We start from the raw sequence: 26,687 nt of genomic DNA on the forward strand, positions 1-26,687 counted from the left end.
GCCTTACCTGGTAGTCTAGCGCAGTGATTCCCAACCCTGTCCTGGAGGAACACCAGGCCAATCGGGTTTTCAGGCTAGCCCTAATGAATATGCATGAGAGCGATTTGCATATGATGGAAGTGATAGGCATGCAAATTTGCTTCATGCATATTCATTAGGGCTAGCCTGAAAACCCAATTGGCCTGGTGTTCCTCCAGGACAGGGTTGGGAACCACTGCTGTATAGGACACCAGTGTGCGATTCTCAGACGCTTCTTAGGCAGTTGCTGAGACCGACATCCTATACAGCAGTGATTCCCAACCTTGTCCTGGAGGAACACCAGGCCAATCGGGTTTTCAGGCTAGCCCTAATGAATATGCATGAGATAGATTTGCATATGATGGAAGTGATAGGCATGCAAATTTGCTTCATGCATATTCATTAGGGCTAGCCTGAAAACCCAATTGGCCTGGTGTTCCTCCAGGACAGGGTTGGGAACCACTGGTCTAGCGGGTTTTTGGGGCAGGAGCGATCTTCCCACACTCCTGCCTCATGCAGATCGCTCACAGGAAATGGCTCAAGAGACTACGGGAGCTCAAGGCGGCCATTTCCTGTGAGCGATCTGCACGGGGCAGGAGCGTGGGAAGATCGCTCCTGCCCTGAAAACCCGCTAGACCACTAGGTAAGGCTTAAGGGGGAGGGGCTTACAGGGCTTAAAATTGCCTGAAAAATGAAAATGTGTTTTTGGGGTTTAAAACCCCGAATAAGCGAATCCATAGATACGGAATTTGCGAATTCGGAGAGGGAAGTGTACTATAAATTATTTCTATAGCGCTAGCTCTGTACAGAGTCACAAAGAAGATGACGGTCTCTGCTCAAAAAAGCTTACAATCTGAACAGCCAAACAGGATGTCATGGATACCGCTATTACTTTTTGCGTAATGGAGCACGTTTTTTTGGTATTATCGCTATAACTTTTATGTTTTCACACTCGGTAATGATACATTGATAAAAAGACATTTTACATTAAGTCTGTTTTATTGAAAAAGAACAATAAATCAGTACAGAAATAACACTAGCCTCCAATGTGCTTATCATAACAAGTGGGGGTCGCATTCCTTACAACCCCACTAATATAGTGTCACAACCACAAAAGAAGAAGAATAAGAATAACTTTATTCTTCTATACCGCCATAGGCAGCAAAATACAATATACAGATAGATAACTAATGTTAGAAATATCAGACTTATACACAGAAGTGGACATGTTTGTAATATTAGAAATTGATTTAGTGTTTTGTGTAAATACTTTTTAGGTGATATTTCTGTCAAATAAAGCAGTTTTTATGGCTTTTCTAAAGGCGTCATAGGTCAGTCTTGCTCCATTAATGTAGTTGTCTAGCCAGTGTTGTTGTTTGTTTGCTTGGTACCTAAAAGTTCTATCCAGAAAGGATTTGTATTTGCAGCCGGTAATACTTGGGTATGCAAATAAGAACATAAGAAGTTGCCCCCGCTGAGTCAGACCAGAGGTCCATCTTGCTCAGCGGTCCGCTCCCGCGGCGGCCCATCAGGCCTAGTGCCTGAACAGTGGTCCCTGATTAATTTTGTAAATTACCTCTAATCCCATCCCTATAATCTAACTTTACTCTTATCTGTACCCATCAATCCCTTTGTCTTCCAAGTACCTATCCAAAGCTTCTTTGAACCCCTGTAGCGTGCTCCTGTTTATCACATCCTCTGGTAGCGCATTCCATGTATCCACCACCCTCTGTGTGAAAAAGAACTTCCTGGCGTTTGTTCTAAACCTCTCCCCTTTCAATTTCTCTGAGTGCCCCCTTGTACTTATTGATCCCCTTAATTTGAAAAATCTGTCCCTGTCTATTTTTTCTATGCCCTTCATGATCTTGAAGGTTTCTATCATGTCTCCTCTAAATCTCCGCTTTTCCAGGGAGAAGAGCCCTAGCTTTTTCAGTCTGTCAGTATATGAGAGGTCCTCCATGCCCTTTATTAGCTTAGTTGCTCTTCTCTGGACCCTCTTAAGTACCTCCATGTCCATCTTGAGGTACAGCGACCAGAACTGAACACAGTATCCAGGTGCGGGCGCACCATAGCACGATACATTGGCAGGATGACTTCCTTTGTCCTGGTCGTGATACCCTTCTTAATGATACCCAACATTCTGTTTGCTTTCCTTGAGGCCGTGGCACACTGCGCCGACGCCTTCAATGTTGTGTCTACCATCACTCCCAGGTCTCTTTCAAGGTCACTCACCCCTAGTGCTGATCCCCCCATTTTGTAAGTGTTTCTGGCTTGTCTTGTAGGGCTGTATAGTACGAAGTGCGGCGGCAGCAGGTAGGTAGGAGCTAGTCCCCAGACTAGCTTGAAACATCAAATACCGCTAAAAAGACATTTTATGCAAAACAAACTAGCAATATTTTATTAAATGAACCTTCAATATGGTTCATAGACAACCCCGCGAAAGACAAAGGCGCGCGCCGACAATTGAGCGCAAGACGGAGGCGCGCGCCAAAGAAGATTACAGTTTTTAGGGGCTCCGACGGGGGGTTTTGTTGGGAAGCTCCCCCCAGTTTACTTAATAGAGACGGCGCGGACGTTAGGGGGGGGTTTGAGGGGTTGTAACCCTCCCCATTTTACTGTAAACTTAACTTTTTCCCCCAAAACAGGGAAAAAGTAAAGTTTTCAGTAAAATGTGGGAGGTTACAACCCTCCAAACCCCCCACAACGCCCCCACAACGCGGCGCGATCTCTATTAAGTAAAGTGGGGGAGGTTCCCCCCCCGCCCCCCTCGTTTGAGCCCTAAAAACAGTAATTTTCTGCGGTGCGCGCCTCCGTGCTGCGCTCAATTGTCTGCGCGCGCCTTTGTGCCGGCGCGCTTTTGACCTGACACCTTCAATATCTGCAGTTTATTGTGGAAAACAACTGAAATTTAACATACTTCGCTACTAGCTAAACATGTACACTTTGGTGTAGACATCTACCATTGGAGTTCCAAACAGTCAAGCATTCAATGTCTTATCGGAACTCGACGACATGATATGTTTTCAGTGATGGCTCCGCAACTTTGGAACACTTTGCCCCGGCATGTAAGAGAGGAAAATGATCTGAGCCATTTTAAAAGTAACTTAAAGAGTTTCCTTTTTAAAGATGCTTTTCATTTTTAAATTATGTTCAAATTTTATATTAGTTTCCTTCTAGGTTTCTACTTTTCCCTCCCTAATGCTCTTTCCATCTATGGTTCTCCACTGTACTTTAAAGCATTGAATTGTAGTTCTGTCCCTTCTTACCTTGGGTTTTGATTAGTCTGTAAGTCTGTTGGTCTAACCCATCATTTTTAAATTTTAAATGGTATATCTACATAAGAACATAAGCAGTGCCTCCGCCGGGTCAGACCATAGGTCCATCCTGCCCGGCAGTCCGCTCCCGCGGCGGCCCAAACAGGTCACGACCTGTCTGAATCACCAGAAGGGGCTCCTTTGCCACCTTGGTTTCTCATTGAAGTCCTATCTTCCTATCGAAGTCCTAACCCTCCGGTCTTGCACATGCACAACCTGGTTGGGTTTCTATACTTATTACCTGGTTAGCTTTCTATACTTGTGTTACATCCCAGCTCCTCCCTCAGTATCCCACGATCCCTTTATCCCTCAGGAATTCGTCCAATCCCTGTTTGAATCCCTGTACCGTACTCTGTTTCGATTTTTTATTAATGTTGTATCTCGCTTAGTAAATCTAAATAAGCGATTCATCAAATTAAAATAAACTTGAAACTTCTTGAGATTAGTCAGAATAAAGCCTACGATGCTGTTCAACTCCTTGCAACGAGATGCATGAGGTTTTTTTTATATGAGTGGCATTGTGGTTAGAGCTACAGCTTCAGAACCCTGAGGTTGTGTGACCATTGGTAAGTCACTCAATCCCCCCCCTTGCCCCGGGTACATTAAATAGATTGTGAGCCCACCGGGAGAGATAGGGAAAATGCTAGAGTACTTGATTGTAAACCACTTAGATAACCTTGATGGGCGGTATATAAATTCCAAATAAAATAAATATATAGCCCAAAGAAGTGTAGGATTTGATGTCCCTGATTTTACTCAATGAAATCAGTGGGTATTATGGCCGATTTTTCTATTTCCAGTACTAAAGAACATAAGAATAGCCTTACTGGGTCAGACCAATGGTCCATCAAACCCAGTAGCCCGTTCTCACGATGGACAATCCAGGTCACTAGTACCTGGCCAAAACCCAAGGAGTAGTAACATTCCAGAATCTCAAAGAATAGCAAGATTCTGGAATCCCAAAGAGTAGCAACATTCCATGCTACCGATCCAGGGCACGCAGTGGCTTTCGCCATGTCTGTCTCAATAACAGACTATGGACTTTTCCTCCAGGAAATTGTCCAAACCTTTCTTAAAACCAGCTACGCTATCCTTTCTTACCACAACCTCTGGCAATAAGGAGACCAGAATTGAATGCAATACTCCAGATGAGGTCGCACCATGGAGCGATACAGGGGCAGGATTTTATAGGTTTCGATCATATCTCCCCTCAGCCGTCTCTTTTCCAAGCTGAAGAGCCCTAACTGTTTTAGTCTTTCCTCTTACATGAGAAGTTCCATCCCTTTTATCATCTTGGTAACTCTTCTTTGAACCTTTTCTAGCGCTGCTATATTTTTCTAGAGATAAGGAGACCAGAATTGAACGCAATACTCCAGGTGAGGCTGTACCATGGAGCAATACAGGGCCATTATAATATTCTTAGTCTTGTTAATCATCCCTTTTTAATAATTCCTAGCATCCTGTTTGCTTTTTTGGCCGCCACCAGACATGCTAATTTTCCCGTTAGCAGTTGATCACTTAACTACACCTATTTTGTAGGTGATAAGAGCTCATGCGCTAACTATGTGCTAATCAGTTAGTCCAGGGGAAGGCAATTCCCGTCCTCGAGAGCCGGAGCCAGGTCGGGTTGTCAGGATATCCACAATAAATATGCAGGAAGATAGATTTGCATCTCAAGGAGGCAGTGCATGCAAATCCATCTCATACATATTCATGGTGGATATCCTGAAAACCTGACCTGGCTCCGGCTCTCGAGGACCGGAATTGCCTACCCCTGGGTTAGTGCATATCGATGTAACTACACTAACCGATTAGGGCCGAACACTCCTAATTTTCACCCCTGACCCACCTCCGGCGCTAATTGCGTGGGAAGCCCATCCACATGCAAAAATTACTTCCAGACACCCGAGTGCGCTCCGCGGTAAGCCCTTTTTTTGCAGCAGTAAGCACGCATTAGTGCTTACTACAGCTTAGTAAAAAGACCCTTTAACCATGCATCCCTTTAAAAATTCATCCCACAATGATTAATCCCCGTATTGAATTTGTCAGTGCTAAATTGTAGATAGAAAATTAAATAAATTCCTGCCTGGTTGAATACATCAGCAATGAAGCCGCAAGTTAATTTTGTTCTGCCGTTTCATCTCTTTAATTAAACCAAATTTAATTGCTTTGACTGTAAATTTTAATTGAGAAACAGTCAGTGAATGTAGTTAAATGTAGGAATGCCCCACAAAGGAAACACACACACACGCAATCTTAGAATCGGGAGGAGGCGCTAGTAAGGGCTAGCTCCGAGTCCCTATTTATTATGCTTCTAAGCTAATGACATCATAGGAACTCCCTCGTTTACACATCTCATGATTGGTGGGTACAAAGGTACATGGTTTTACATTGGTGGATACAAAGATAGGTACATGCTTTTTACCTCGTGATTACCCTCTCTTTACCTCGTGCTTTTACCTCGTGATCATCCTCCAACTCAGCACTTAGTCAAGGGCCTGATCAACACGTGGACAGGGCCTGAGTCTTTGCAATATGCAATGCCTGTCAGCTGATGTCCTTACCAAATAAGGACAGCTCAAATAAGATAAGCATGTGACAGTCCAAAGGTTATAATGCATGCTCCTTAGCCTTAAGCTGTAGGCAAAGTCTGATTGTTGCCCATATAAGGGATGCTTAAACAAGATAAGAGATAAGATAAGGGTAAATGTGTGTCAGGTTAATATGTGGCAAAAGTCTTGTGACAAAATGCTAGTATTTTTCCTTTACTTAGAATGGCTGCATGGCAAGAAGGGAAAGGGAATGGGGATAATTCATAATTCTTTCACAGGGGCGGTGAAATCAGTGTGCCAATTTCGCCCTGTTTCAGAATGGTAGAATGGCGTCCCTACAGTTAAATATTTTTACAGCAACAATAACGAGCTACGAAGTGTTTTAGGGCTCCTTTTACAAAGGCACGCGACTTTTCATCACGTGCTAATCCCGCGCTGGCCAAAAACTACCGCCTGCTTAAAAGGAGGTGGTAGCGGCTAGCGCATCCGGCGGTGAAGCGCACGCTATTACGCGTGTTACGGTGTAGTGCGCCTTAGTAAAAGGAGCCCTTAGAGTGCGCGTAGTACTTGCTTGGTGGCATTAAATATATGCTGAAGAGCACACCAGCAACAGGAGCAGTGGTAGAGAAGCCCATGAAAATCATAGGTTAAACCTTTTCAAAAACTTTTTTAAAAGCTATGGTGACGGACATTATAATTTGCGGGGGAAGATAATTCTAGTCAGCAAAAAAAACCAGAAGAACAAGATCTACCGCAAACCAAGCCCAGCACAAGACAACAGCGACGGAGACAAACAGTCAGGATGGCAAGAGTCATAGAAACATAGTTTGACGGCAGAAAAAGGCCGGCGGCCCAACAAGTCTGCCCACACAATCACCCTCCCTCCTACAAGTCTACTCAAGACAAACCCCTCCCCCCCCCCGCCTGAATTATCCATCTTTTAAGCAAAACTTTGAGGTACCCCCACCTGTTGGTCCCATCGACGTTTGAAGTCAAGCACGCTACTGGCCTCGACCACCTGGCGAGGAAGACTATTCCATTGATCGATCACCCGTTCGATGAAGAAGTATTTCCTGGTGTCGTCATGGAATCTTCCCCCCTTAAGTTTTAGCGGATGCCCTCGTGTCGATGTGGGACCCTTCATGCTTAAATGCCTTTAATACCGAAACCAGTGGATGACATGAAAAAGACCCGACACAATGTGTGTTTCGGCTCCTGAGGCCTGCATCAGGAGTCTTTTCAACTTCCTTTCAATCATACCAAAGTTTGTGTCGCAAACAAACTGCTTTAGGAATGAGATCTAATTCTCTTGGACGTGCTTGGGAGCTAAGCCACCTTTGCAGGGATTCTGAGTCTGGCCCATCATTCACCTCCAAACCCGTTCGCGGCCGGGCAGAGTTCTTAGGAAGCCTGAGCCATCTGAGTGGGGAAGGAGGAGGGGGGTTAGACTCCTGATGCAAGCCTTAGGGGCCGAAATACGAATTGTGTCATGTCTTGTGTTAAGAACATAAGAGCATAAGAATAGCCTTACTGGGTCAAACCAATGGTTCATCAAGCCCAATAGCCCGTTCTCACAGTGGCCAATCCAAGTTCTCACAGTGGCCAATCCTGGCCAAAACCCAAGGAGTAGCAATATTCCATACTACCGATTCAGGGTAAGCAGTGGCTTCCCCCATGTTTTTCTTAATAACAGACTATGGACTTTTCCTCCAGGAACTTGTCCAAACCTTTCTTAAAACCAGCTACGCTATCCGCTCTTACCACAACCTCTGGCAATGTGTTCCAGAGCTTAACTAGCCTCTGAGTGGAAAAAACATTTCCTCCTATTGGTTTTAAAAGTATTTCCCTGTAACTTCGAGTGTCTCCTAGTCTTTGTAATTTAAGACGGAATGAAAAATCAATCCACTTGTACCCGTTCTACGCCACTCATGATTTTGTAGACTTCAACTTTATCTCCCCTCAGCCGTCTCTTCTCCAAGCTGAAGAGTCCTAACCGTTTTAGTCTTTCCTCATACGAGAGAAGTTCCATCCCCTTTACCATCTTGGTCGCTCTTCTTTGAACCTTTTCTAGTGCCACTATACCTTTCTTGAGATAAGGAGACCAGAATTGAACGCAATACTCGGGATGAGGAAGCACCATGGAGCGATACAGGGGCATTATAACATTCTTAGTCTTGTTACCAATACCTTTTTTAATAATTGTTTGCTTTCTTGGCCGCTGTCACACATTGGACAGAAGGTTTCATTGTATTGTCTACGATGCCACCCAGATCCTTTTCTTGGGTGCTAATCCCCAAGGTGGACCCTAGCATCCAGTAACTGTGATTCGGGTTATTCTTCCCAATGTGCATCACTTTACATTTGTCCACATTAAATTTCATCTGCCATTTGGATGCCAGTTTCCTAAGGTCCGCCTGCAATTTTTCAATCTGCATGCCTTTTAACAACTTTGAACAGTTTAGTGTTATTCTATTCACCAGAGTCAACAATAGAATAGGTAATATTTCTAGTTTCTTCCAAATCTACCTTTCACAAAGTAGGATTGTCAAATGACATGCTCCATCTGATCTCAAAAGTCAGGTTTGTAAATCTTAAGAATAGACATGAGTAATACGCCAAATCCTCTCTGGTAGCTTTAAGAATCAGAAGTAGAATTTTAAAACACACCCTTGACTTGACGGGTAACCAGTATAGTTGCATAAGAAGTAATGTAATATAATGAAAAGAAAGACTCCTTGATCAGCGGGCACAACAAAACATTTACTATCAGAAATTTAGACTCTATCAATGGGGGAGCAAGGCGGGCAAGCTTCTTGCAAATTTGGTTTGTCCTTACCGGAGAAAAACAACTCATCCAACTGGTGCGGAAAAAGCAGGGAGTGCGTTTCACTCAGGAGTCTCAAATTCGGGATCCATTTGTGGATTTTTATAGGTCCCTTTATGCAAGGGAGGACTTTACCAAGGAGGAGAGGGATCTCCCTCTGCCACGACTCTCAGAGAGCCAGCTGGCGCAGTTGAATGCGCCTATTTCGGCGGAAGAGATACGTCTTGGAATCAAGAAGCTGCACCTTGCTAAGTCGCCTGGCCCGGATGGATATGGCCCAGAATATTACAAACTTTTGTCTGATATCTTGGTTCAGTCCCTGGGGGGGCCTATTTCCATTACTTATCTCTTAGTTCTACGGGCCTTCGGAGCAACTTGGCTCATATTACCTTGCTACCCAAGCCGGGAAAAGACCCTACCTAAGTCGGATCTTACCAACCTATTTCCTTATTGAATCAAGATGTCAAGTTACTGGCTTCAATCTTGGCGGCCCAGTTAAATATGTTTTTACCGCAGCTTATTGGAGAGAAAAGAAAGACAACCAAAAAGCAGGTGAGCAGCCACTTTCTGAATAACCTGCAGAGATCTCATGCTTGTCTGCAGGCAATCCAATAAACGATGAAATGCAATAATCCAGATCACTAATGTCCTTACTCTGCTCTACAGGCCTAAAGTCTGCCAGAACCGTAATCTTTAATTGGCTCAGCAACCAGAGCTCTAAAGGAACAGCTGGAGAGTTTGGGGGGGGGGGGGGGAGTTTAGCTGGTGATTTGCCAATGTTACTGGAAGCTCCAAAGGAGTGAACAGAGAGCTCAGGTATTGGAAATGCTGGAAAGTATACCAAAGTGCAAAATAACAGAGCGTTCAGCAAAATTCAAAAGGCTTGCTGATATTGCTGATGGGGCTCACTTAGAGGCTTGTTGGTCTAGTGGTATGATTCTCGCTTTGGGTGTGAGAGATCCTGGGTTCAACTCCCAGACAAGCCCTGGCCTTCCCCCTTACTGCTCAGTAGGGTGAAAGAAAAGGTTTGCATTAGTCAAGGGTGGCCAGGAGCTAGTAACCTGGATTGGCCACCATGAGAATGGGCTTGATGGACCATTGGTCTGACCCAGTAAGGTTATTCTTATTTTCAAAATATAAAGACATCCAAAAACACAGGCAGTCTATTCATCCAGGCAGCCAGAAAACATCCAAATGTTGTTTTTTTTTTTAAAAAGACATCCAGGAGCACAGGGCGTTACGTGGATGTGATGTGGGCATGACATGGGCGCGCTTAAAGAACGGACATCCAAGCACTTTGTCCGGATTTTGAAAAGCTTCTGGCAACGAGAGACATCAGGACGGCAGATGCAACGTGGTGGCATCACGCGCACGCACGAATGCCAACATCGCTCGTTCAGGTCGAGGAGGCATGATGTGGGGCAGGGTTAGATGTGGGCCTGGGGATGGACTGGGCAGCCTGCGATAAAAAACCTAATGCGGCCTCATAAAAGGGGGGGCAGGGGGGGGAGTGCATTTTATACTTATGGGCTGCGTGGCACTTCCCACGTGCTAATATCCATTAGCCTTTTGTCTCTATACTTTAATGACCATCTCAACTCTCTGTTAAAAAAATGGTTTTTTTTAGTCTCCACATGTTGAGGAAAGTGAGATCCTGCTTCCACCAACAACATTTTGCTGTTCTTGTACAATCAATCATTCTTTCCAGGCTGGACTATTGTAACTCCATCTGTCTAAGTTTAACCAAGAAAAGTCTTCAAAGACTTCAGCAGATCCAGAATACACTTCTCCCTCCATATCCACGGGAGTTAGGGGCAGAGCGGCCCGCAAATATTTAAATAATATTCGGGCCGGTTCTGCCCTAACCCCTGCTTCCCCCCAGCTATTTTAAGCCCTGTAAGCCCCCCCTTTAAGCCTTACCTGGTGGTCTATCGCAATGGTTCCCAACCCTGTCCTGAATATGCATGAATATGCATGGAGCAGGTTTGCATGCCTGGCACTTCCATTATATGCAGATCTCTCTCATGCATATTCATTAGGGTTATCCTGAAAACCCGACTGGCCTGGTGGTCCTCCAGGAAAGGGTTGGGAACCACTGGTCTAGCGGATTTTCGGGGCAGGAGCGATCTTCCCACGCTCCTGCCCCGTGCAGATCGCTTACAAGAAATGTCTGCCTTGAGCTCCCGTAGTCTCTCAAGACTACGATGTGAGCAAGGAGCGATCTTCCAACGTCGTTCGTTCAGGTCGAGGAGGCATGATGCGGGACAGGGTTAGGGGTGGAATGGCACCCAGATTTTTAATTTTTTTTGTAGTGTTGCAAGACAAGGTAGGGTGGCGGGACAATCGCATGCCAGACACCAGCACGCCGACAATCGAGCGCTGACAATTCGGCGCAAGACAAAAGCGTGCCACGGGAAAACTTAGTTTAAAGAGCTCCGATGGGGAGTGTGGGGGGAACCCCTCCCACACTTTACTGCATACTGTTCATGCTGCCGTTGGAGGGGTGTGTGGGGGGTGCAACCCCCCACATTATAGAGAAAATGGAACTTTTCCCGAAAAAAATAAGAAAAAGTTCCGTTTTCTCTATCATGGAGGGTTCTAACCCCCCAAACATGCAGTATAGTGTGTGTTTGTGTGTGTGTGTGTGTGTGGGGGGGGGGTTTCCCCACTCGCACCCCGCTTCGGAGCTCTTTAAAACTAAGTTTTCCCGTGGCACGCTGGTGTCTTGTGCTGAATTGTCTGCCCTCCATTGTCGGCGTGCTGGTGTCTCGTGCACGACTGACTGTGAACCCAAGGTAGTGACACTCCACCAAAAGCAAAGATTAGCCAGCTGAATTTCACCATTCTCAGCCTGCGATAAATCTGTTCCTTCCTTTTATCAGTAGAAAGCAAAATTAGCTATTGATTTTGAAAAGGAAAAACAAAAAAAATGAGTGCTGGTTTACGTGTCTGGCAGACATCAAAAGCAGGAGAAGAGAAGCTGCAGATCATACGTGATAAGAAATAGAGACAAATTAATCCCACACAACCCACTTGTTTGTCACAGCTCAAAAAGCAGCAGAATTTTTCAGAAATGCTGACTGTGGCTTTTTTAGGGCCTGATTTTATAACATGAACCCTATTTGGATAAGTCTCAACATCACACAAATACTGAAGCACACTTTTTTTAATCTGTTACGCAGTCCAATGCATGTCACCCCTCTCCTCTGCCTAGAACAGGGGTAGGCAATTCCGGTCCTCGAGAGCCGGAGCCAGGTCAGGTTTTCAGAATCTTTACAATGAATATGTACGAGATGGATTTGCATCCACTACCTCATACATTGTGGATAGCCTGAAAACCTGATCTGGCTCCGGCTCTCGAGGACCAGAATTACCTACCCCTGGCCTAGAACATTGGCTCCTTGTCTCAGCATAGGTAGGGTTGCAATATTTTCCTCCGCATGACCCTGCCCCATTCTGCCCCAGCCCTGCCCACTTCCAACTCCAGCCCCGCCCACTTCCAACTCCAGCCCCACCCAGTTCTAACACCAGCCCCGCCCACTTCTAACTCCAGCCTGCCTACTTCCAACTCCAGCCCCGCCCAGTTCTGCCCCAGCCCCGCCCCCCCACAAAGCCTCCTCTCTTCTTACAGATGAGCGCCAACTGCGTCTGGAGGGCCTGGAGCTGCTTGGATGTGTGTGACATCATCCACGCATGCTCCAGATGCGGCCAGAGTTCGTCAGGGCTTTCCAAAACCTGGACAAATGCTGGGTTTTGGAAAAGAGGACGTTTGGAGTTTCCTGACCCTAAGCATGGATGAAGTTCTTTGCCTTGTCTTCGAATCATGTCTCCCCGCTGCTTCTGCAAACCTCAACTCCACACTGACTCCTTTTACTCTCACATGCTCTCTTCACTCTTCTACTGCTAATCTTCTGATGGTGACCTCCCTCTTTGGCGCAGTGGTTAAAGCTACAGCCTCAGCACCCTGAGATTGTGGGTTCAAACCCATACTGTGACCTTGGGCAAGTCACTTAATCCCTCATTGCCCCAGGTACATTAGATAGATTGTGAGCCCACAGGTCAGACAAGAAAAAATGTTTGAGTACCTGGATAAATTCATGTAAACCATTCTGAGCTCCCCTGGGAATACGGTATAGAAAAATAAATAAATTTCTTGCAAGACTTCCTGTAGAGCCCTTGGCCCCACTCTTTGGAACATGCTTCCCAGTCACATCTAGAGTCTTCCAACACAAAATTCAAGTCCCTACTTAAAACCTATTACCCTCCCTTTCTTTTTCCTCTACCCATGAACTTGGTTTGTAAAGCAGCGCTCGGATTGGCCAGGGACTGCTGACAGATTCTCTCTGTGTGTTAGGCGGGCAGTTTCCCTGAGGATCCCAGCCAGTTAAAGCCTTTCATCCCGTGACTTTAGTGTCATCAGCCAGACTCCGTGGTCTTCTGAACACACCTGCTCACATCAAACGTCATCTGCCATTTTGATGCCCAGTCTTCCAGTCTCGCGAGGTTTTTCACACTCCTCTTGCGATTTAAGAACTTTGGGCTAGATGCTCTAAAGCAGTGTTCTTCAACCTTTTTACACCTGTAGACCGGCAGAAATAAAATAATTATTTTGTGGACCGGCATCGGTCCGCAGACCGGCGGTTGAAGAACAATGGGCTAAGTCGTGGGTCAGACCCCGCCCATCTCTACCCAATCTCCACCCCAGACTCCCCCCCCTAATAGTACTAATTGCACCTTGCACGTCCCGTGCCTCATCTGGAAGCCTTCCCCCTGACGTTGCAACGTCAGAGAGAAGGCTTCCGGTTCAGGCGCAGGATGCCCGTAGGAGCCGCTGCCCGTGGCTTTGTGCACTGAATCAGTCAGGAAGAGGGAGCTGGCTCGAAGATAACGCCGCATCGATCGCACCGTGGACCGGCGGTTGAAGAACACTGGGCTAAGTCGTGGGCCAGACCCCGCCCATCTCTACCCAATCTCCACCCCAGACCCTGCCCCCATAGTCCTAATTGTAACACTATTTTTTCCATTCATTTTTCATATATACACACAATATAATCTTATTAACAATGCATCGATCGCACCCCGGACCGGCAGTTGGAGAACACAGTTTGGGGCCTGATGCACATGCCGGCCCTGTGGACCGGCAGGGAATTTCTGTGGACCGGTTGAAGAACACTGCTCTAAAGTCAGCGATCATCGCTAAACTTGTTTTCACAGCTTTAGCGATGATTGCTTTTACCGACCCGATACATAAAATGGCCCACTGCCTATTTTACCCTTCGATCGCCCATTTTCCGATCTGGCCATGCAAATGAGCAAAAACCCCATGCAAAGTAGCCAAGCAATTGATGCTTTAACATTGCTTGGCTATAAAAAAAAAAGGGGGGGAGGGTTAGCAATTGAAAAAAAAAAAAAAGTTTGTGTTACAGACAGATCTGCCTGGGGTGTTTTGTTTTGTTTTTTTGCGGGGGGGGGGGGGGAGGGTCCTTTTTCTCAATGGCCCAGACATTTTGAGTGTGTTACACATACACAATACTATCTCATTTAAAAAAAAGTCTCCCATCGCTGATGATGGCCCTCCCCGACAAACGCGGCACCAGGAATCCCCTCCCCCAAGAGAGAAAAAGGCAGGAGAGATGCCCGCTCCCCCAACCCCCACTCCCTGAAACCCCCTCCCCGTACCTTTGTTAAACGTTGGGAGCTGGAGGGAAGCACGGTCCCTTCAGCTCCTAGTCCCATCCGTCGAAGATGATGGGCCTTCCCCTCTGGGGTACATCAGATCTGGGGCCCCGTCCTGTGCATCGCATGGGATACAGAAGGAGGAGCCTAAGACCCTGATTGGTTCAGATGCAAGCAAACTTGGTAGTGTATCAGTCGCTCGGCCAGAATCGGCCAACAGTGATCCAGGACTTTGCGTCATCAGCAAATTTAATTATCTCACTAGTTAATCTTTCTGGATAGAATATTCAAGTTTCAAGCTGGTAGGCAGCAAACTTGGCTAGGCTACTTCATTGACGGCGCCAGGTTGACATACGGCGCCTTTCGGAAAGAAATAAAGACCACCCTATTCAATAAATTCATTTCCTAGGCAGACTCCCCCCCCCCCCCTTTTTTCAAAGCTTCTGTTGACCATACTGAATCCACTTTTCCTCATCAACGGCATCCTGTACTCACACAATTTGTACCCAGCTATTCGCTGGCTTTTCAACCATTTCAATGTAACATGTCAAAATTATACTGTAACCTATGTATATCTTTCCTCTTGCCAAATTGCACCATGTAACCACTGACTGCCCTGTGACCTCTTCTTCATCTGTACGCTGTAATTCGCTGTCTGTGCAGCTAATCTTTACTGTGAACCGCCTAGAAGTCGCAAGATTATGGTGGTATAGAAAAAATAAAGTTATTAGTGATTATTATTATTATCTCTAGATCATTGATAAATATATTAAAAAGCAGCGGTTCCAGCACAGATCCCTGGGGGAACCCTACTATTTGAACCGCTTAGTTCTGCCCATCACTGTTAGCGATATACATAGTAAGCATGGCAAATAAATAACTTGCTTATTGTGGAGACCTTTATTGCCTACAAAATAGGAAGCAGTAGAGGAATATTTACTCATTTTTTAAATGTCCATAAGCTAATGGCAAAATTAGCATGTGTAATCTTTATTGAATCACAGCTTTTTCTCAGCAACATTACGTTGATTCAGCTTCCAATAACGCTGGAAAAGTTCATACGGCTAAAAAAACCAGCCACATTTTTCTTCATGCTCCTACCAGCAAATGGCGGGCAAATATAAAGCAAGCCAGTTCCTGTTCCGGTGCCATTCCCCGGTTGAGTTCGCCTGCATAGACCCCTCCTGACGAAGAAAACAAAACCTAGGTCGGGGGGGGGCCAGGATCCACAGGAGGAGAGGGAAGAAAGATCCACTAGACCACTAGGGATTTTATTTTGAGCGTGAGGGGAAGGGGTGTCAGGGATAGGGTTACCAGGTTTTCCTTTGGGAAAATCTGGCCCCATGGCCACGCCCCCAGGCCAACACAGTTCTGCCTCTTTCCTGCCCTGTTCCGCCCCCCCCCCCCCCGCACACAGACGGGACCCACGCATGCATGGACATGAAGCAATGACGTCACCACGTTGCGTCTGGAAGCACAAGGCACTTTAATAGCACTTTTGCACATTTCACTATTGTTTACACAAACTGCATAAGTTGCACAAGTATTCCATTGACGCTGCGATTGAACTTTATATTTGCCCCGCCATTTGCTGGTAGGAGCATGAAGAAAAATGTGGCTGGTTTTTTAGCCGTATGAACTTATCCAGCGTTATTGGAAGCTGAATCAACGTAATGTTGCTGAGAGTGTGTTATTAGGTTTTAACGTACAAGTTTGTAAGCCAAGAAAAAGCTGTGATTCAATAAAGATTATTGTTAATTCATCACAGAGTACTAGAAAATTTATCCCTACTAGTAGTTATAAAATTAGCATGTGGCCATTCATTCTGAAAATGGGAAAACGGGCCATTTTCCGGCTACGGGAAAAGTGGTCTTAGCGCATGGGAAAGAACCGCATAAGGGGTGTGCTAAGGCCACTATTTCCTGCAGGTTAGTAAAAGATAGGGTTACCAGACATCTGGTGGGAGAGGGGAGATATGACAGAGATGTTTAAATACCTACATGGCGTAAATACGCATGAGGCAAGTCTCTTTCACTTGAAAGGAAAATCCAGAGTGATAGAGCATAGAATGCAGTTAAGAGGCTCAGGAGTAATCTAAGGAAATACTTTTTTTTTTTTTTTTTTTTTACAAAAAGGGCAGTAGATGCATGGAACAGTCTCCCGGAAGAGATGGTGGAGACGGAAACTTGTCTGAATTCACAAAAGCCTGGGATAGGCACATGGGATCTCTCGGAGAGAGAAAGAGATAATGGTTACTGCGGATGGGCAGACTGGATGGGCCATTTGGCCTTTATCTGTCATCATGTTTCTATGTTGCTAAAGTTCTATGACATCACAATGCAGGTGTAAAGAGCCTTAGCCAATAGGGAGAGGAGATGATAGTGGATGCTGCCGATGGGCAGACTGGAAGGGCCATTTGTCTTTATTTGCTATCATGTTTCTATCTTTCTATAACCATAAAGCTCTATGACATCACAATAAAGCTGTAAAGAGCCTTAGCCAATAGGGGGAGGAGGAGATAGTGGATGTTGAAGATGGGCAGACTGGATGGGCCATTTGGTCTTTATCTGCCATCATGTTTCTATATTTCTTTACTTATTATTATCACAGCTCTTATGGATAAATACTAATAAATATAATATTATTTTTATAGTGAAGTGTTCAGACCAATACCCGTGAATTCTGTGTTCTCACCGAACTGGGGTACTTTGGGACCATCATAACACTTCTCTTGTCCCTTTGCCAGCCTCCTTTATATATTTATATTTATATCTCTTTCAATGAATCTTATAATGTATATTTGTATATAACATCAAAATACACTTATCTTGATGATTACTTCTTAAGGTCTGGCCTCTTTCTCCTTAGTATCCAGCTTCGGTGAGTTTAAAGTGCTTTATTCTTAAAGTGCTTATGCAAATAGTGTTTAAAATTGATCTAAAGCCCGGCCCCCCGACTCGAGTTTCGGGTCCTTCATCAGGAGGGGTCCCTGTTAAAAACACAAGTTTAATTAAAACCTAATTAAAACTTATAAATCTACACGGTACTCAATCTATATACATAAATTTGAAATTCTCTTTACTTGTCTCTTAGACTTAACTTGTTAAATTCTCAATTTTTAACGTACCTATTCGGCTTACTTCATCTGGGTGACCTACGAAAAGAACACGCTAAGGATTTACTTTTTACTAGCCTTTTATATCCTCCATATTGTTTTTAGTCCCTCCCCCCTATAGTCACTGTATTCCAACCGGAAGTGACGTATCGGACTTATTCTACGATTACAAATTTAGCCATTCTGTTTCTGAATTAAGACCATATGGGTGCATAGTATTTTTATTAAAGATGAGTCGTTGTTCTTTCTGCAGCAAGCTCTTTGTGATATCTCCTTCTTGAAAATCTAAATGTATCAAGACCGTATATTTTAGATCCTCCAAAGAGTGCGATTTTTGTAGCCAGTGGGCTACTAATGGGGCTGTAATTCTTTCTTTTCTAATATTACTCAGATGTTCAATTATTCTTGTTTTTATCATTCGACTGGTCTGACCAATATATGGGAGGCCACATGGACACACTATGTAATACACTACTCCTTTTGACTCACAATTCGTATCTGTTGATAATACGAATTATAATAACTACTAACTATATTTCTTTAACCATAAAGCTCTATGACATCACAATAAAGCTGTAAAGAGCCTTAGCCAATAGGGGGAGGAGGAGATAGTGGATACCGCAGATGGGCAGACTGGATGGGCCATTTGGCCTTTATCCGTCATCATGTTTCTATGAACTGGAGTAGTAGCTGCAGGACAGTAAAGACAATGAAGTCACCACCTTAATGAACACACTTGTGGAAATCCCGCTGGATGCCATATATGTTGCTTTGCAATTAAGGATTTCTCTTCTCTTTTCCTTTTTTTCCAGATGTTCTCTGCCCAAATGTGCAAGTAGAAGGAGATCGATTCCGACATGCAAACGGAGAAAGGGATGAAATTCCAGGTAAAGCAAAAAAAACACCTTGCTAAATACATAGACCCGGATTCTCAAAGCAGCGGCACTCAGATGGCGCTGGTTGGCACCCAAATGGCACCTACGTTAAGTGTTTTAATTGACCATTAATGGTCTGGTAATTGACCGTGCCATTAAAAACTAATTTTAAAAAAAGTAGGCGCTGCAAAGTGCCTACAAAAAAGACATCTGAATCGCGTCTACGTCGATGCTTGTCAGTGCCGGACATCAAAAGAAGTGAGGTTATGGGCGGGGTTGAAATTCGGCGCCACTAAGCATGATTTTATGTCAAAGATAGGCACCGGAAATGTAGGGCTGTAAAATCCTGGCCTACATTTCTGGTGCCTATTTTTAAGCAGACTGGAATTCTCAAAATGGCGCCATCGTTTGAGTGATATGCGACCGGCGCCGGTTTTTCAGGCGCTGGCTGATTCTGGCGCCGTTTTGAGAATCCGGGCCATGTTATTTCCCTTTAAGAAAGACAGTTGTAAGTGTTACTAAGAATGACAAGGAGTGTTGGATTTTGATGTTTGCAATTTTTGGCCAAATGACTGTTTGGCTAAGGAAAAAAAAGACTGTTTGCCGTGGGTATGGAGACAATGCCATTCACCGTCTCGTGGAGTGGATGAATAGCCTTGTCCCCTTAGTAACGTATCTGCCGCGAGTTGCCTCACTTCCTACCCCTCCCAGTCAGCAGCCCTCCTTGTGATCACGTGTCCAGCAGCCCCCTCTCGTGATTGCGGGTGCAGCATCAGCCTCCCCCTCACAAATCCAGCAGCCCCCTCCCCCCCTCTCGCGGGTCCTACAGCCTCCTACCCTCGCACCCTCCCGATCACTGGTGGCAAAAAAATAAAATAAGATAAACAAACCTACGACTCTCCTGGGTTGGCCCCCTTCGCACCTCCCGGAGCAGGCCTATCAGCCTGTTAGAAGCTTCCTACATGTAGGGCTGCTCCGACCGGAACCTTCTTGCCACTGAGCCCCTCCTTCCCATGTAACTTCCGGTCCACAGGAGGAGAGGGAAGAAAGATCCACTAGACCACTAGGGATTTTATTTTGAGCGTGAGGGGAAGGGGTGTCAGGGATAGGGTTACCAGGTTTTCCTTTGGGAAAATCTGGCCTCATGGCCACGCCCCCAGGCCAACACAGTTCTGCCTCTTTCCTGCCCTGTTCGCCCCCCCCCCCCCCCCCGCACACAGACGGGACCCACGCATGCATGGACATGAAGCAATGACGTCGCCACGTTACGTCTGGAAGCTTTTCAAAACCCGGACAAAGTGCCGGGTTTTGAAAAGCCATCCGGGGAAATCTGGAATTCTGGTAACCCTGGTCAGGGAGCTTCAGGTTTGGGTTACCATATAGCTCCAGAAAAAGGAGGACGGATTGAGACATCAGGGTTTTATTTCCATTGCTCAAGCCGTCTTCCTTTTCTTTAGCCATATGGTAAACCGTCCTTTGTGGGGTTGGAGCTGGGGAACCTTCTGTAGTGATCAATGATCTGAGGTGAAGTGCTGCAGTTCATCTCAGATCAACCTCTGCTCCCTTGCTGCATGGGTGGAGCGTTAGAGCTACAAACGGCCCAAAGGTCACATGTTGAAGACTCCTGCCCTATTGCATAATAGCATTTGGACTCCACCAGATTCTGTCATTGAGTACTAGAGTAAGTGGCATTGGTGCTCCAGCCTATAACTAGGAGCCCAGCCTGTGCACCTCCCATGCTGCTTCCACCTGTATGCTCCCATTGCTTTGCACGCTACAGAACTTGTGCACACCATTATAGAACAGTGCTTAGGATGCTGACACGTGTGTGGATCCTCGTGTGTATACACGCACAAAGGCGCAACTAACTACAGTCACCTGTTGCTAGAACTTCCCTTCAAACCACCAAGTTTATGCAACAAAAGCGATTTGACCCCTCCACACTACCTAGTAGCTGAGTTCAAAGAAGCGTGGGATGAACACAGAGGATCTAGAATCAGAAAATAATATTAAATATTGAACTAAGGCCAGTACTGGGCAGACTTGCACGGTCTGTGTCTGTATATGGCCATTTGGTGGAGGATGGGCTGGGGAGGGCTTCAATGGTTGGGAGGGTGTAGATGGGATGGAGTAGGTTTTAACAGAGATTTCGGCATTGGGAACCCAAGCACAGTACCGGGTAGAGCTTTGGATTCTTGCCCAGAAATAGCGAAGAAGAAAAAAAATTTAAATTGAATCAGATTGGGCAGACTGGATGGACCATTTGGGTCTTTATCTGGCTGTCATCTACTGTGTTACTATGTATTACATGATGTTTTCCTATTGGAAATGCTTCTGTCGGCCATTTTAAAGGAGTACAAATTGGTTGTCCACAAAACCAAACTCGACAGCAAAATAACCAATCAAACCTCAGTGCTCTTAAATCTACTCTACAAATGCAAAATTACACACATCTGAACTGTCCATGCTTTCCCATAATATCAAATCACCAGGGTTGCCCACCTCACTTAACCCTTCCGTTGAGTTAGGCCAGGGGGTAGGCAATTCTGGTCCTCGAGAGCCGGAGCCAGGTCAGGTTTTCAGGATATCCACAATGAATATGCATGAGATAGATTTGCATCTCAAGGAGGCAGTGCCTGCAAATCCATCTCATACATATTCATTGTGGGTATCCTGAAAACCTGACCTGGCTCTGGCCCTCGAGGACCGGAATTGCCTACCCCCGAGTTTGGCTGTTTGATATTGCAGAGTATCTTAGTTCAGTGGTCCCCCAACCCTGTCCTGGAGGACCACCAGGCCAATCGGGTTTTCAGGCTAGCCCTAATGAATGTGCATGAGAGAGATTTGCATATCATGGAAGTGACAGGCATGCAAATCTGCCCCATGCATATTCATTAGGGCTTTCCTGAAAACCCGATTGGCCTGGTGGTCCTCCAGGACAGGGTTGGAGACCACTGTCTTAGTTGACAACACACTTAGGCCCTCTTTTACTAAGCTGCGTTAACCGATTAGTACATGCTAATCGATTTAGCACACGCTAAACACTAACATGTTAATCTATGGACACGTTAGCGTTTAGCGCGCACTAATTTTGATTAGTGCACCTTAGTAAAAGAGGGGGTTAAATGTTCCGGTAATGTACTTAACTCTTCCCCTTCCTGAGGGGGGAAAAAAAAGGTCTGCTTTGTAAAAAGGGTGTTTGCAATGATTATTTGACCACTGCTGGGTCATCTTTGCTTGAATAGTTTTCAATATACTTTAAGTGAGAGCTATTCCTTTTATGTTCAGGCGTACTGGGGACGGTTGCGCCAGCTGAGTGGTTGAGCTAACCATAGAGATTTTTTTTTTTCTCTCTGCTGCTTTTAATTGGTTTCTTGTTATAATACATTTTTTGTCTGGAATCCTAATTTACATGAAATGTTGTTATGCTGGATCAGTTTGCCAAAGAATTCAAAGCTGAGGTTAGGACCATTGCCAGGATTTAAATAAAGATTAAATGGTTTATACTGAAATGTAGCTTGTAGCCTTGAAAGCTCACCATGTAACAGAATAAATAAAATGAATTAAAAGACAGCCTTTGTTTTGGAGAAATTACTGGAACTAAGTTTGCTTTTTTATGTTTTGGAGGGGATTTTTTTTATTTATTTATTATTTTTTAAGGATCTGGAGGAAACCCCAAAAGTTAGTAGCTCAGTGATTACCCAAGGGTCAGTAATTCTAACCAGGGGTCCTAGGACATACCAAAGAGATTTGATCTTATATAAAATCAAGGTAACCATTTTTTAAATTGCAGTTGGACTATGGAATAATCACATTTATTAAATGGGATTAATAATAATAACAGTTTATATACTGCAGGACCGTGAAGTTCTATGCGGTTTACAATGATTAAAAAGTTACAGATTAAGTAATACTAATAGAGTTAAGATTTAGCGGTCAGTTATTGTGGAGAAAGATTATTCAGTGCCTAAGTACTGTAGGAACAAATATGTTTTTAGGTGTCTTCTAAATTCCCCATAAGTATTCGCAAGCATGAGTAATTATTTCAGATCTTTATCCCATAATGCTGCCTGATATGAGAAAAGATGTTGATGATGTCTTTTAAATTTACATCCTTTAACCGGTGGAGAAACAAAATTCAAGTTTGAGCTTCTCTTAAGTCGATTGGTTGAGAAAGAGAAAAGGTCGGTTATATATCTGGGGACTAGGCCGAAAAGCACCTTGAAGCAGAAACATCCAAATTTAAACTTCACACGTGCCTCCATCAGCAGCCAATGCAGGAGTCGGTAGGAAGGAGTTACATGGTCGAACTTCTTCAGACCCAAAATCAGCCTGATCGCCGCATTTTGCACCAGTTGTAATCGTTGCAAGTTCTTCTGGGAAATTGCCAGATAGGCTATTTTACAATTGTCAAGTTGGCTCAGTATAAGGGATTGTACCAGAATTCTGAATGATGAAGCATCAAAATATGCTCTAATGGACCGAAGCTTCCAGAGAGTAAAAAAAATCCCTTTCTGACCAGAGTCCACCTGGTCTTTCATGGTTAGGCCCTGATCTAATATTACACCCAATACCTTCATAGTAGATTGGATAGAGAAACTGAGTTTGTTGATGCGCAGCGACGTTTTGGTGTCAAGTGGGTGTGGCGAGGCTACGAAGAATTTTGTTTTTTTCTGAGTTTAGTTTCAGTCTAAATTCAGTCATCCATTGTTCCATCACATTTAGTACTTCTGTTGCCATAGGAGTGACTTCGGCAAGAGAGGTCGTGAATTGGATAATGATCGTGAAGTCATTTGCGTAACTAAATAATTTTATCCCCAGTTGGGACAATTGCGCACCTAGTGATGACATAGATCCCACTTAATCTAAAAGGGTTGCTTTTACTTCCTGGGAAATCATACTATTTTAAGATGGTTTTAAAATTTAATGTTCTGCCCAATAAGTCCTCAACGCTAGAAATGTTAACTCACAGCGAGCATTGCTGACAATTGAATTACCTATTTACACTAATATTTTATATTATATGATATATAAGATCCCTTAGAGGGGCATAATCAAAACTTGAAAACATCTAAAAACCTACCTAAGTCGGCACTTGGACATCCTAATAGCAGGGAGGTCCAAGTGCTGATAAAATAAACTTTCTGGATGTTCAGCAGCACTTCTAATCTACTATGCATCCAGAGCTCAAAGGGGCGTGTTGGGAGTATGTTATGGGCAGGCATCGAGCGACCTTAAATCCGGCCAGCTTTGCTTATAAAGGTACAGGGGGACTCTGGGGGGTTTCAGTGTTTTGGGGGGATCATATGTTCAGGGGTGGGGGTTCTGGCATCCCTTCTGCCGTGGACGTTGGGGGGAGTGCCGGTAGGAGGGAGTGGGCATTCATCCTGCCGGGGATATTTGGGGGGGTGGGGTGCTGGCAGGAGTGAGTGGGCAACATTTGCCAAAACCTCAACAAAGCAACAACCCTACCGGGAGAACAACCACCTGCCACCACTCCCCACGCAGAAACTCCTACCAAAATCCTTGACCACTTCAAGGAAGTATCGTTAGACACTCTAGAAGCAACTCTGGACACACTATGCCTTACCACCTCCATCCATGATCCTTGCCCTACCACCTTGTTGAAAGCGGCTAAGAGTTCCTTCATCAAATCAGTTCTACCCCTCAACAACTCACTATGCAAAGGAGAGGTACCAACTACCTGGAAATCATCAATAATCAAACCCCTACTAAAAAAAACAACCTTGGATCCAACGGACCCTAGCAGCTATGGACCAGAATCCAACTTCCCATTCGTGTCAAAACTCCTGGAAAAGATGGTCCTAAACCAACTGACCACATTCACAGTGAACCAAGACATCCTGGCCACAAAACAATCAGACTTCAGGAGACATCATAACACCAAAATGGTCTTACTCGACATTGTAGATGACTGATGGAACTACTTTGATAGAGGCACAGATGTGCTGCTCATCTCATTAGACCTAAGTGCAGTCTTCGACACACTAGATGATACCATCCTACTCTCTAGACTAATGGAGATCAGGATCAGCAACAAAGCACTGTCCTGGTTCCAATCCTTTCTGACAGACAGACAGAGTGTGCTCACCAACTCTCACCTTTCAACACCAAAATCATCAAAATATGGAGTACCCCGGGGGCATTGTTATCCCCATGGATCTTCAACCTCTACATCAAACCAGTCATCAAAATAGCCTCAAGGCATGGAATATACATTCATTCATTCGCAGACAATATCCAGCTCTACATCCCATTGGGATCAGCATGGAACTCACAACTCAAAAAGCTGAGGACCTGCCTTGACAAGATTAAAGCATGGATGACATCCAACAAACTTAAATTAAACCCATTCAAAACTGAGCTGCTATAGATCTGTAGAGAAACTTGCGCAGCCACTCGACCCTCCCTCACCTGGGACAACACCATTCTCGTACTCAAAGACCATGTATGCACTCTGGGCATAATCCTAGATGGTCATGATAGATTAGTTTATAATCAAAGATAACCCCTAGAATCTTAATACTGCTAATTGACTGTAGAGTGGTACCCATGATAGTGATGGGAAAAATGAGCTTAGAACTGTCTTTCCAGGGAAATAGCATAACATTTGATTTGTTAACATTAAGCGCTAATCTATTAGCGTCAAGCCATTGGTGTGTCTGTTCAAGTTTCTTATTGATTGCTATCGTTTCAAGGGGATTATTAGTATCAAGAGGATGTAAAAGCTGAATGTCATCTGCGTAAGCAAATACGTTAAAACCAATGGATTGGCAGAGAGTCATCAATGGCGGAAGAAAAATATTAAACAAAAGTGGTAAAAGAATGGACCCTTGGGGAATACTTTCGGAAATTGAATTGTTAAAAGACACAGTAGAAGAACGGTCTGCAAAGTATGATATAAACCAAGAAAGAACCTGATCTGTGATGCCAATAGATTGAAGTCTGTCTATCAGAAAATTGTGATCAATAGTATCAAAAGCAGATGAAAGATCAATAGAAATCAGAAGAACAGATTGGTCCAGAAAGTAAAGTATGGAGGTAGACATGCCAATCAGCGAGTGTTCTGTAGAGTGATGCTGTCTAAAACCTGTTTGATTCGGATATAAAATATTGTTTTTTTCTATGAATTCTGATATTTGATTGAATACCACCTTCTCAGTCAGCTTTGCTAGGAAGGGAATATTTGCGATTGGTCTGTAGTTCGATTTATCCTCGGGACTAGTTTTTTGATCCTTGATAATAGGGCGGATAACTGTTTCCTTCCAGGCCTTTGGCATGGTGCTTTGCTGAAGACTTTCATTAATTAGGGCAAGGATGAAAGGACCGAAAATAGCCGCTTCGGCGATACTTTTCCGACACAGATCACCCAACTACTATATGCATTTGTGTTTTCTCGCCTGGACTACTGTATTAGTCTGTACGCTGGCCTCCCTACAAAGAGTCCACAAAGCCATAGTCAGACTATTAAAAACCCTTGGTCCTTTCGATCCCATTACCCCTGTGCTGAACGAAGTACACTGGCTGCCCATAGGAAAATGGATCATCTTCAAACAACTGGCCGTTGCCTTTAAACACTTCTACAACATGACTGTCCATTATATAGCTGAAAAACTCCCTACCTATCACCCGACTAGACCACTCAGTTCGCAGCAGGAATACCGAATAAGCATCCCACCGGCTCACCAGCTCCAACTTGAAACCACCCATAAACGATCCTTCTCTCACAGCATGACAAAACTGTGGAACCTGCTCCCCCCAGCCATTCAAGCTACAGATAGCCTGCTACCCTTCCAGAAAGCAATAAAAACCATATTGTTCTCAAACCAATGCATACCCGCCCTGAGACCCTAACGACCAGGCTTTAACCGTGTGCAACCAAAACTGGAAAGCAGTAAAAACCGTATAGTTTTCAAACCAATGAGCACCCACCTTGGGACCCCAATGTCCAGGCTTTAAATAGTATACAACTAAAACCGCTCACTAAGACACATTGCCAATTGCAGGACACTGTTCTCTACGGGTACCTTCCCCAACACCTCAAGATTCTACTAGCCCCATGTTTCTAGTTTGGGTGAGAATATACTGCTGCAACCTAACCCTCAACTCGAATATGTGGAGAAAGTACTCCAACCAAACACCTCCAATTCACTAGGATTGCATCTCTATATGCCTAGATTTGAATACATGTCGAGTATAGTGTTATGCCGCCGATATATTATGAATCGTCTGCTATATTCCTTACCCATATCTCTAGTAAAATATGATTGAGTACATTTTGAGTACAATAAG

At 44.6% G+C, this 26,687-nt stretch overlaps 1 protein-coding gene and 1 non-coding gene across 4 annotated transcripts in view; both read left to right on the forward strand.

Moving 5' to 3' along the window:
• The window catches only part of COL22A1 (collagen type XXII alpha 1 chain), a 766,089-nt gene that overhangs the window by 207,213 nt on the left and 532,189 nt on the right, over positions 1-26,687 (forward strand). For all 3 annotated transcript variants that reach the window (XM_033933743.1, XM_033933744.1, XM_033933745.1), the window contains exon 4: positions 18,312-18,386. In XM_033933743.1, coding sequence (XP_033789634.1) covers positions 18,312-18,386 — 75 coding nt within the window. The remainder of the gene's footprint in view (positions 1-18,311; positions 18,387-26,687) is intronic.
• TRNAP-UGG lies at positions 9,623-9,694 on the forward strand. Its single transcript has one exon. It is a non-coding gene; the product is annotated as a tRNA-Pro (tRNA).

This window comes from Geotrypetes seraphini, chromosome 2 (assembly GCF_902459505.1).
Source record: "Geotrypetes seraphini chromosome 2, aGeoSer1.1, whole genome shotgun sequence".
NCBI lineage: Eukaryota > Metazoa > Chordata > Amphibia > Gymnophiona > Dermophiidae > Geotrypetes > Geotrypetes seraphini.